Below are 13,071 nucleotides of genomic sequence, written 5' to 3' on the forward strand. Positions count from 1 at the left end.
CTGCAGTATGAATTCACATCTGCGCAAAACGGGCATAAAATGATTGTATTAAGGGTACAGTAAACAGGTAGCACTGTTTTCAATGTCAAACTATATGTTTATTAAAGCTCTAATGTAATGAGCAATCGTGAATTTTTATTACGTAATGTTCCTTGCATGCAGTACTTTATATGAGTTTTTTTTCATAGAATGGTTAACAGGAACCATATTTCAAAATTTGAAGACATTTTTGTAAAGTTGACGTAATCCCCATACAATAAAGGCTAATAAAATGGTCAGCAGTTCGAGAATTATTAAGTTCTGCGATATTGGAGTATGTACCCAGTGCCCTTGAAAGTAACTGTCACACCATTAAAATGATCTATAATAGTAGATATTAATATACGATCCTAACTTGCATATTCGAGATGTCAATTATGTAACGTTGGTAGTTGGCCTAAAGGATATGTTTGATTTATGGGTACCTTATGGTGTTCCGATAGGGCCACTTTGACTTTCGCACCTTCGCCTTTAGGTAGAAGATGCGAGATTGCGAAGTTACGAAGGCGAAAGAACGACGGCGAAGGAGCGAAAGTGCGAAGATGTGACGGCGAAGCGCGAAGGAGCGAAACTACTATCGTTCTCTCGCCTTCGCAACCTTGCACTCTCGCCTTCGCAACTTCGCACTTTCGCCTTCGTATTTTTTGATTGCATTTGGAAAGTATCGGTCGATTACATAGAATTTGATGTAGGCACCGTACTCGCCAACGTTTTCCGATTCACACATGATATTATTGGTACGAATGCGCTAGGCCATTGTGCTTACTATGAATGTTTATAAATATTCTAATGTGTTCATGTGACATATATGTTTACCAGTGCTGGCTATGCCTAATCATTATATACTCCACATAAAATGTTATGTCCGCCATAATGTATACATATACACTTCCACAGTAGCACTCGTGTCACTTACCGGCTGTCTGTTTACCGTTGATCAAACACAGTAACATTCTAATTTCTTTACGCGACACTCCTTGCTCATGTATGGATCTAGCGGGAGAGAGGGGGTCCGCACCCCCCGGAAATTAATTATTAATAACTTCACACATGCAGTAAAGGGAAAGAGAGGGCCCGGATCCAATTCCCACAGAAAATTCAATTTTAATAATTATATAAAATAAAATCTCCAAAATATGCCTCGACCCCCACCCCCCACGACAAATATAATCATCTCTTGCACTTTCGCCTTCGCAACTTCGCACTCTCGCATCTTCGCTCTATATCAGAACACCTTAGTACCTATACTTCATTGCAAACGTCCTAAAATGCAGATAAGTGTTAATCAATTATCTGAACTGGACTCATCACATTATCAAAAGAATTCGGTGACAATCGACCATTATCCAGCAGCATATAAATTTCATCTCAAATATATAAAAATAATAAAAGTATTCTCTAGCTATGATAAATTTTCTCAAGGGTATATTTATTTTTAGAGAAAATTCGCGTCTTACAAAATTTTAGAAGACCTGAGGAAAGAAGTCTCACACAAACAAGTTTTGAGGTGAATACGTTCGAGTGGGAAATTTCCGGAAAAAATCCCCATTTACAAAAGATAGGTCCTTTAATAAAATCAGTAGTGTATATGTGTGTAATATTAAAAGAAACTCATGCGAGTGTTTTACTTAGAACCTTAATATCAAGAATGGTAGATGCATACGAAAATAGGATAGATGTACATGTACGTGTTTATCAAAGAAAATAGCATGAAATCGCAAACGATCTTTATTGTCCCCGTCAAAAAACTATATAGGAAGTTTTCTTCTGTAGCATGTTTATCCACCGAGGCACCATTGTCGACTGTTGTACATGCGCATACAGGTTTTGTGCCAAGTTTTAAGACTATGATAAAATGATTTACATGCACGTCTGTTGTTCTTAATTGTGATACGGAATGTCTGTGCTTATCTTAATTTGTTCTAGTTAAACAAGGTCAGGTTTGACCAAACACGAGAAGTCATTATCGGAGTCGCCAAACGAGATGCATACAGGTGAGTTGCTCGTTTATTTTTTTTTTTTTTCTATTTAAATATCATTTAGCAAGATGGAACAATTTGATTTGATTAAAAGTATTCATTACACTCCCGACGACTGCTGCATGTATTCATCGATATATTGTTTATGAACACTGGCAATTGTAATTGTATCAAAGTGTAGATAATAGGTCCATTACACATCACGTGATGGTTTTAGTTTTTTCAATCGTCAACTTCCTTTACTTATGCATCAATATACCATCATCACCTGCTTATGGAGTTTATGTCTCTCAGCAGGCGCATGCTCTACATACGAACAATTTTTAAAACGAGGCAAGCTATTAACAAACAATTTGCTGAAACAAGAATAGCAAGAACTTCGATTAAAATCTTTAAGCAAGTTCTATGGTCAATACAATGACCTTGTCAGCAAGTTCAACATTATGTTTCATTAGGACATATGCTGACTGCTTTTTCATACTTGCGAGACGATTATTTATACACCGAGTACAGTTTATTCCGTTTTTCATGATTTTGACACTGAACACTCGGCGGGTGCAACCGGCCGACATGGGGTTCTTTCTCCTCATAGGCAACTGATCCCATCTCTCTCTCTTTTTAGAGGTCCGAGTTCCTCTGCTTTGAATTTGTTCTTGTATATATTGATTTTGGAGATGATTGACAGAGTGTCATTGTCATTTTTTAAAATAGTCAACAGCTTGAACCAATGTCACTTACACAACAAAAATGTGACAGACAGGAAACAAAAATTTCTATCAGTTAATATTCAGTCTAAAACACTAATACGTGTTGACCTATAATAACGTAATTTACAATATGATATGAAAAAAAATGACTTTTCATCTTTTGTAGAGACTGTTGTTCAGTTTTTGGCACTGGTTCTCTTTGAATTGTCATATGCAGGTATGCATGATTTTTTTCCGTATTAAAATCATATTATAAATATTGTTTTTTTTTTCTTTAATGACGAGTGTGATTAGGTGATTGATTTTATCTACACCAATGAGATTGAGTTTTATATATTTCTAAAAAAGACCCCCTGCAGATTGTTTTCACTGATCAACCATCGCAAATAACGGTTGGGTCAGAAGTTCATTTGACATGCGTGGTAAGCGGTGGAAGTAGTCCCCATACGACATGGATTTCGGTAGGTACAATGATATGCACTCAATTTTCAAATCCTACCAATTATAAATGAATACGTGTCTTGTTTGACGTTTTCTTGTGTTTTTCATGAAGAGATATTATGACAAAAAGTACAAAAAGAAAAAAAAACATCTCTCAGAATAAATAAATAATGAAGAAAACATGTTTATATAAAGATGCACAGGTATCACAAGAATTGCATTATCAATGAACAAATTTATAGTTTTAGATTAACACGGTGACATTAACTTGACTACATATACATCAAACAATTACGTCTTTACGTTATTTAGGATAAATAAGACAATATAGCATACACAAAAATGTTCTCAAATCAAATCATCCGTAAAATGAAGTGAAGTTTTCTTCAAAGTAACAACTTATACTTAAATGTAGCCAACAGGACTTCTCCCGCCAAACTCACACATGACCAATGAAGGGAAAACACTCGTGATCACACACTTTGACGTTACGAATAACGGGCAGTACATCTGTGTGACGTCAGACGGATTCCAATTTGCACACCACGTGTTTACTGTGAGTTTAAATTCTGGAACGACCACAACAACGACCCCAACAACGACACGGTCTACTACGCATGCCCATAAAACAACCCATACCGGTAAGATGTCAACATAATTAAATACACCCAATCTTGTTTTAATTAAAACGACATCTGTTTTCATTTTTAATTAAATGTATATGCAAATATTTCTTACTTTATAGCTCCAAGACCACCAACTATTTTATCCACAGAAGTACAGCCCACTAATTATCATTATGGTGATGACGTGGAGCTCATCTGTAGAGTAGAGAGCAACCCTCCATCTGATCAGCTTGGATGGAATATGATGGTATTGAAAACACACATTATGGAAACACATTTTATAATATAAAAATTTTATTTATAAGAAAATGTGTCCACTGCAAATAAACTCAAAATCTTACGTGAAAATTAAAAAAAAAAACTTCGTTGTTGACAACGTACGCAGCACTGTTAAGGCTTACTATGAACCTATCAGCGGATTTAAACATTCATTAAACGATGCATCTGTGATAACATATATATTGAGGTAAAGTTATTTTATCATGATGTAAATGTAAATTTAAATGTCATATAAAATGAAAGAGTATAGTAAATGCTACTTTGTATGACACTTAGTGTGGTCCCCTGATTTGATAGTCACGCGACATGTGTTGATAATTATCCCAGATGGAGGCCATGAACAAATTTCAATATTACAAGGGTATACCCCTATTTGAAACAAAAATTTAAATGATTATTCAATTATTCTTTTCTGGTGCATTCTAAAAGTGCTGCTGTGTTGTATAGAGTTCAGTTGTTTTAGAATAAATATAAAAAAAAATGAGCTCCGGTTGGAATTTATATGACCTTAAGTTTGCTTAATATTTTACGTAATATTTATTAATTCATTCTATAGATTACATCGAAGCAGCAATACTTTTAAATGAATTAAACATTCCTTTAATTCATATAAAAAAGATTATAATGATCTTTTTAGTGTATGACCTTGTAAAAAACGGAATTAGATTGGCTTCCCGATGTCAAACACATCGAACTCGTTCAGTAAACACTCTAGAAAAGAAATAATACACACTCTAAAATAATAAGCACATGCCGAATCAAAACAGGCACAATAGATAAGATTCAATGGTATGATGATTGTTTTATGGTTATCTTCCCTTCATTTATAAAATACATTTTTCCATGTTAAAAAGTGTATTGATCCGCCTCTCTACACAAAATATGCGTCAAAATATACAGTATGACGTCACATCGACAAGTTCACCGCGATCAGTTATTTGTTTATAATTATCGTTGTTGGACTAATTTGACTACAAATTTGCAGGCATATGTAATTTTTAATGTAGTTCAATGTTTTCGTACCCATAACACTTGGAAATTGCTGTATTTGTTAAGCATTTTTGACAACTTGTTGTTTTGTGTGATGTCATAGTTAACATTTCCCGTACTTTCTGGTTGGCGCGACCACAAAGTAAACCTTAACAGTGCTGCGTATGTGGACACATTTTCCCCCGAAAACGTATCGTCCTTTGTAATATCTCACAAAAACTTACAACTATGACATACATGATTCTCTTTTCGTTCATGACAACAAAATAAGACCACTCAAAACACGCTGATTTGCGTTGTGTATGTTTGGGACTTTAAACAGTTTATGAATACAAGCCACACGCATTTGATCATGAGATACTTTATGAAGAATAAATCCTTTAATCAGATAAAACCTTAAATTAGATTTGTTTAATATGTGCATAAATACACTGTGTAGAATAGAATACAAAACATGTCTTCATTACTTCATAACACTTAAACCTTTTACTCTATAACTTTGAAAGCTGTTTTTGTAACAGGCCAGAAAAATGTTTGTGATGGACTCACGTCTAATAATGAAATGAACAAAAATGTATATTACGCATACTTATCTGCATTTGACATTTTTTCAACCGTAAAAAAGTACTGAAATTATACATTATTGATAAAAACAATGGAAATATTTATCTACAAAAATAGATTAGGCGGCAGGCAATGCCTAATTTGTAAGTATTATCCACTAAAGTGTCATTTTGATGTAGCTACAAAGTGATCAGTATCATTTGACTGATATTTAAGAAAAAATATTTTGTTTTACAGACTGATCCCAGCAGAATTCCAGCCAATATCAATTTAGTGTATGGTACAGACATGGTAAAGGTACATATTAAACACCTGACCGCCGAGAACATAGAGCAGTATCAGTGTTTTGTACAAAATTCCTTTGGTTCGGACTTCAAACGCTCTCACTTCATCCACCAAAATAGTGTATCTTTTACCCGTTGGAAATAAATCATATAACTGGTAAATTTTTTATCTGGTTTCTAAATTTTTGTTACACAAAATATTTATTCCGATGAACATGCAGTTCAAGGATGGCATTAACTTAGAATTAATTAATAATAATACTGATGATAATGAAAAAGCACCACGTTATATAGCTTCAACTGTGGTGTTTGTTTTCACTGTCCAAAAACTAGGTCAATGGCCATGGTTTGTGGCTTGTGACCATTGAATTTTTTGTTATGTATTTGACATATATTCTTAGAAATTTCACACTGTGGTTTACAGTTTAACTGTTTTACTTTGTAAAAATAAAGTTGATTTAAAAGACCTTGGAAAAAAAGCTTTTAAAAAGGTTGAAAAAACCCAAACAAGCATAGAAACTTAGGTTTAGCTGCTAAACTTATTAGAGTCTGAATTTACTTTATTAATTAACTAAACACAACCCATTTTAATTCCATTTTACGAAAAAACTAAATCATGTATTTATCATTAGCGAGTTTTCAGCATATCAGATACTTAATTTAAGGAGTTTTCATAAAAATAACCGCAGTTTTTAATGTGTAAAATGCTTTCTTCATCATCGTCATCATAAAACTAACAATAAAGAACGAGGCACCTCTTTTAAAAAAGAACTGGACCTCTTCCCCATTAAAACTTTTCAGAGAGAACCAGTTTATAACCTCATAAAAAGTAACGACTACATAAAAAGAAGTTACCACTCCATATCATGAAAGGATCACATACTGTAAAAAACTCACCCCATCATGTAATGACTCAATAACGGCATATGATAAAATTGTCGCATCATATAAAGAATTTACCATGACATGTTACGCTTTCACTACAATAAATGTATGATGCATATGATTTAACACACCATAACATGAAATTAGTACTGCATATATTGAACTTATAACCTAACGTCAAGAAGGATTTTGCAACTGCACATGAAGAGTGTACCACATATTAACATAACGACTGGACAACAAATCATTTTGAGTTTATCTCTGTATAAAATGAGATTTATCATCACATGAAGATTTTTTCATAGCTTATGATAATAAACCACTTCATATAATTATCTTACGACATAATGTAATGGTATTACGTGAAATAAATATTATAACTTTGGATATAATGATTATTCACAGTATATAATGATGTTAATTAGCAATGTGTATACTCACTGCATATAATGATGTCAAAACTGCTTATAATGATGTTACTAAAGCATAAAAATAATATACCAATTCATATCATATGAAATTGACCTTAATACAGTTATGGCGTTCAATACACCCCAGAAAATATCACTGTTAAGAAGTTTTGATGGTCAAAGGTTTACCATTTGGCCAATAAGCAAAAACCTAACTAATTAGATTTTTCAAAAGTAGAACTCTTTTTTGTTTGAAGTTAACTACTATTGTTTGCGTTGTAAATATTGGATGCAAACATTATGGGTTGTGATTCTAACAATTTTAAAAGAGAAGAGACAGAGTTTCAGAGGAAAATAAACTTGAACCTGAAATACTAGGTGTTAGATTAGGAAGTCTCAAAGCTGTTAAGTTGTTGCTCACGAAGCTTGACAAGCTAGGAAGAACATCTGATAAGACATTCAGTGGATCATTTTCCATATCCTAGAAATTCCGGGATATGTGCTATGTCTATAGTTTTAAAATACTCTCTAAAAATTATATTTGACCATGCGAGTTGTATGATATACCTTGGTAAAAAGATTAATGAACGCTAAATTAGGATATTTTGTATAATGAGAGATATATGCATGGATCTCGAAATACTCTATTTGTCCCCGTGATTTAATCATGAAGGGAATTTCTTCGCTAGCATGATATCCATGGAGGGACCACTGTTGGGTTTTGTGAATGCGCTTATATAGGTGCATGTCCGTGCTTATCTAAGTTTATTCCTTTTGAAGAAGGTCAGGTTGAACTATACATGAAAAGTCATTATCAGAGTCGCCAAACGACATGCATACAGGTTAGTCTTTTTTTAATTTCCATTCAAACATCATTGAGCAAGGTTGTGCAATTTGATTTAGTTGATATATTTTTTTACACTTCCGATGACTGTTATTTATCGATATAGTGTTTATGATAACAATTGTGAATGTATCAAGGTGGAGAGATTTCGAGAAAATATGGCCGTTAGATTATAGTCCATATTGTTATCTAAAATGTGATGGACAAGAAAACAACTTTATCAGCCAATCAACTTTCAATTAAAAACAAGTGAATTGGTTGTCGTATTATATTTGACACTGGATCTAACAAACATGACTTTTCCTTTCCTTTTGTAGTAAGCATTGTTCAATTTCTTGTACTGGTTCTTTTTGATTTGTCATATGCAGGTATGTTTTTTTTCTAAAAATTGTCAGATTGTCAAACGAATTTGTACTTTCTTGGAGAGTGTAAATAGGAAATTTATAATTTTATTTACAAATAAATCAAAAATTGGTTTGTATATTCCCAAAAAGGTCCCCTGCAGATTGTTTTCACTGATCAACCATCACACATAACAGTTGGGTCAGAAGTTCATTTGACATGCGTGGTAAGCGGCGGAAGTAGTCCACACACAACATGGATTTCGGTACGTACACATGTACAATGCACTGCAAGTTTTTTTTTTAAATCTCCTTACCGCTTTCGTAAATAGAAAACTTTTCTGACAGTTTTTAGTCATTTGCAGAAAAAGGAAAATGTATGACCGATAAAAAAAAAATCTCTCAGAAATATATAAAGAGCAACTCATGTAAGACGTACATGTTAATAGCATACGGATTTTAATACTAGCATCAATGAACGAATTAAAAACATTGCAAATTATTCAAAGTTTGTAAATATATGTAAAAAGTAGATATTAAACCATTTACATATTTCATAATTACAAGTATAAAAAAGAGTAGGAAATGAACGCTATCCATCGGGTTTAAGCTCGTTTGCTCTAAACCTTTGTGTGGTACAATTTTTAAATTTGGTTTTCATTTATTTTGAGTTGAAATTTTGTTGAAATAAGTATAATTTGATATTAAAAAAAAAAAATGCTAAATATATTTGGTGGACATGTCAACAAAAGCAAAACCAGAAAAAATGTACAGTTACATCCAATGATGATTACATATGTTTTTATTTACACAAGATATACATATAGTGCAAATCCCATATTTTCAACTCATTGATGACTCGTTTATGCTATCAATAAGAAGGTCCTATTGATTTTCACAAACCGGCCAGAGCATGCATGTGTTTTTAAAATAACAACTTAGGCATATTTAGCCTACAGGACTTCTTCCTCCAAACTCCCACATGATCAATGAAGGGAAAACTCTCGTGATCACACACTTTGACGTCACTAACAATGGACAGTACATCTGTGTGACGTCAGACGGGTTCCAGTTTGCACACCACGTGTTTACTGTGAATTTACATCCTGCAACAGCCACAACAACGACATTGCCTACTACTACTACGCATGCCCATAAAACACCAACATACACCGCAGGTAGATCGACAACATTACGTCTTGAAATATAAAAAAAAAAATAATTTATCCAACAGAGTTCTCCTAATAAAATTTTATTGGAATATACAGCTTGAAATGATCCTTTATTTAGAAAAACGATCTACATGATATATCGTTCAATTAACTCAATTAATGTTATATATGTTACATCAAAGTGGTCATATGTAACTTGGAATTGACGATACATTTACATTTGATATACATATATGTGGTATTTCCGAGACACCAAAGAAATGATTTGAGAATTAAACTCTTTAGGAAGCTCCTAAAAGTACAGCTTAGTACGCGTTCATCAAACCTCTTTAGTAAGGTAAATGTTACATAAGCCCTTCTTTTTCATTCTCCTTAATTCCCATATCAGATCTTTCGTCACCTTTCTATATATTTCTCCAATGCCCTTTTTATCAAAGGTGTGTGTTCCTCTCCCAGGTCGTTGATATTTTTGAAGAATTCCACCTTTTTTTTTTTTTTTTTTACTCAGACACTTTTACTTTAAATCTAACTTATCACATACAAATTACATTTTAACAGTAAAGATTTGCATTCGTCACCACAACTTCTTGTTGTATTATGGTGTTACGATTTTTTTACTGCCCTGTGATATGATCATGTAATTGGTCTTACAGGAATATTTACAATAGTGTCTTAACTATAAAATCGTTTTAATCATATTGTAATTTTGTCATATGGATTAAACAATTAATAAACATATAACTGCAAAAGCCATTGACATTGATAAAGCAAATTGATAGATTAATACTATTTATGTTTAAAACATGAGTTAGGTGTCAATCAGGTATCTTGATTTAGATCCTAGTGACCGACTGAAACAAAGTTGGAACCCCGATATAAAGTTCTTGCTCTCTAGGTTTTTCCAAAGATTAAAAAATAATTTGTGAGAACATAATCTAGATAGGAGCAAAATACCAAACTTCGAGTAAATCTAAAAAATAAAAATACCTGAGTAATTTCATTGTCTGCATATTTATTACCAAAAGGTGAAACCCTTTTAAAGTTTATCATATATTATCAGAGTACAGGTTTTGCAAAATATCGTAACACACAATGGGAGATATAGTTACACTCACACTGGTAAATTTTTAACTAATGGGCTTTACGATCTTTTCTCCTTTGATATCTTAGTAATATTGTATACAGGGAAATATTCTTTTAGGGTGTGATATGAGGAATCTAATATATTATTTTCGCCCCTTTTGCGCTCGTTATTAGCGTGTGAAAATTAAAACTGGACGAATTTTAAACAATTTTTGAATTACTGTGGTACATTGTAAATTAGAATGAAAAAATGACAATAGCAAACTATGAACAATCTCAAAAATCCATTAAACGGTGCACATTCAAAGCAGGCAACACAGACCTCTAAAAAGATAGAGGTAGGAACAGGTGCCATGGAGGAGTGAGCATCCTCTGCTAACCGGTCCCACCCGCCGTAATCGGGGGAAAAACCGAGAAAACTCCGTAGACAATTAGGTGATTGAAAAAAAATCTTACATATTTTTTATACTTCTGGGCAAATTCAAAACAGCACAAACAGAAGAAAAAGGAAACGGAACAAAGTCTGTACAAAGTCGTTAGATATGTTTGCATTATTTTTTAGTGTATGGACCCCCATCAATTGTATCCGTAGTGATCCGGCCCACCTTTTATCAATATGGTGATAATGTAGAGCTGGCTTGTGCTGTGGAAAGTAACCCGGATTATGATCAACTTGGTTGGAACATGCTGGTAAATACTCACCAGTTTAAGGGTAGAAACATAAAGCTTTGATATTCAAATCACTGTTTAAGGCTTTTCAACTAATTGCTACAAAAATTGCTTCGTGAAAAATGAAGTCTAATATTTTGTACAAATCTACCGGAATTGTATATATCTATATTGATTTTAGAAATGCATGTAACTTAAGGAAATGGTAATTTTTTCTTGTCAATGCTGATATTTGTAGTCAATATCTTAATATATATTTTAGAAGATATCAGAGTTGAACACAACTTTATTGAGTTACAATTATAGAAGTATATAACTGTTTTCGAAAAAAAACCCATTTATTCCATAGTAAGATAAGGAAATTCAATGATGCCAGGATGTGCCTTCGACTCACCAGATTTAAGTGTACTCTCTTTGTCTTGCGTCTTAAATATGCTGTAACTTCTGTTGCATATATTTTAGAATTTGGAATTTATGGTTTTTTTAAGATTAAAATTGGGATATAAGGTTACTTTTTAATGAATGAAGCTAAAGGAACCCTGATTACAATAATATAATTTCATGTTAGAGACGATTGCCATTGTTTCACCTCATCTACTTCATTTTATCTGTTATAGTATATTCTTTAGTATTTTTTCCCTTCAATTTATCAATTTATCTATTCTCGCATTCTGTCTTAATCAATAAATAGATTGTTACACGATGTATACATATATATTTTGAATCATTGATTGAATGATCATTTAATTCATTGATTTGTCAGTATTGCTCTCTTATTTATCTTTTCTTCTGCAGACTGCTCCTAGTCTAATTCCATCAAATTTGCACTTAAATTATACTGCAAACAAGGTAACGCTACATATAAACGGCCTGAAAAGAGAAGACATCGGGGAATACGAGTGTTTTGTCCACAACAGTGTAGGCTCGATGCATAAAACTGTTCATTTAACGCGTCCACATTGAAATGTACATGCAATTGTCGTAAATTAAAAGTTGAATTCTGTTTTGGAGTTTGTTTGTTTGTTATGTGTTTTTTTTTTTTGTTTATTTGTTCATTTATGTTTTGTTTTTGTTTTTTGTTTTGTTTGTTTGTTTGTTTGTTGTTGTTTTTTTTTTTTTTGGGGGGGGGGGGGGTTATCTTGGCGGTAAAAAACAAAATGGAATTCTATGATATCCATAAAGCTCACTACCAAAATTCTGATAAATTATGGTGGTCCGGGGTTTGGCAAATAGGCTCATATAATGATCATTACTTATATTTATAAGACTGAATGCATTATTTAAAAGTTAACAAAACCTCCATCAAAATTGTGAAAGAAGAATGTACGTTTTCTTTTTAATATTTGCCCTAAAATTCCAAAGTTGTTTAAATCACACGAAAATACGCTTACAATATCTTGAATACATGTGAATATAAAGTACCAAGTTACACAAGTTCATCCTGTTTTCAAAACAGAAAAATGATTTCAACATTATGTCATATTTCTAAGATGTGCTCAAAGTTATATAAATTGCAGATTTTCACATAGTTTTTCAATTTCGAAAATCTGTACGATGCCGTCGCCGGGAACAAAATTCTTATATGTAAATTTCATCGTGGGTGCTGCGGACAATTAAACATTAAATAATTGGTGTCGTCTGCTAATTTATAAAAAAAAAAAAAAAACCGGTAAAATGCAAGGTTGGTGACATCACAATTACCATTGGGAAAGTCTTATCAGATAACTTTTTATAGATTCTGAATTAATTGGTATTTTT

General features: G+C 32.7%; 2 protein-coding genes across 2 annotated transcripts; both read left to right on the plus strand.

The window, feature by feature from the left end:
* Nucleotides 1–1,944: 1,944 nt before the first annotated feature.
* LOC128170544 (neuronal cell adhesion molecule-like) lies at nucleotides 1,945–6,071 on the plus strand. The gene is made up of 6 exons (XM_052836328.1): nucleotides 1,945–2,033; nucleotides 2,892–2,942; nucleotides 3,074–3,186; nucleotides 3,582–3,807; nucleotides 3,912–4,039; nucleotides 5,863–6,071. Exons 1-6 carry the CDS (start codon nucleotides 2,024–2,026, stop codon nucleotides 6,052–6,054), a joined length of 720 nt encoding a protein of 239 aa, XP_052692288.1. The 5' UTR covers nucleotides 1,945–2,023; the 3' UTR covers nucleotides 6,055–6,071.
* Nucleotides 6,072–7,857: 1,786 nt separating this feature from the next.
* On the plus strand, nucleotides 7,858–12,310 carry LOC128170545 (peroxidasin-like). The gene is made up of 6 exons (XM_052836329.1): nucleotides 7,858–8,046; nucleotides 8,366–8,416; nucleotides 8,543–8,655; nucleotides 9,342–9,567; nucleotides 11,207–11,334; nucleotides 12,109–12,310. Exons 1-6 carry the CDS (start codon nucleotides 8,037–8,039, stop codon nucleotides 12,274–12,276), a joined length of 696 nt encoding a protein of 231 aa, XP_052692289.1. The 5' UTR covers nucleotides 7,858–8,036; the 3' UTR covers nucleotides 12,277–12,310.
* The last annotated feature ends 761 nt before the right edge of the window (nucleotides 12,311–13,071 follow it).

This window comes from Crassostrea angulata, chromosome 2 (genome assembly GCF_025612915.1).
Source record: "Crassostrea angulata isolate pt1a10 chromosome 2, ASM2561291v2, whole genome shotgun sequence".
Taxonomy (NCBI): Eukaryota; Metazoa; Mollusca; class Bivalvia; order Ostreida; family Ostreidae; genus Magallana; species Magallana angulata.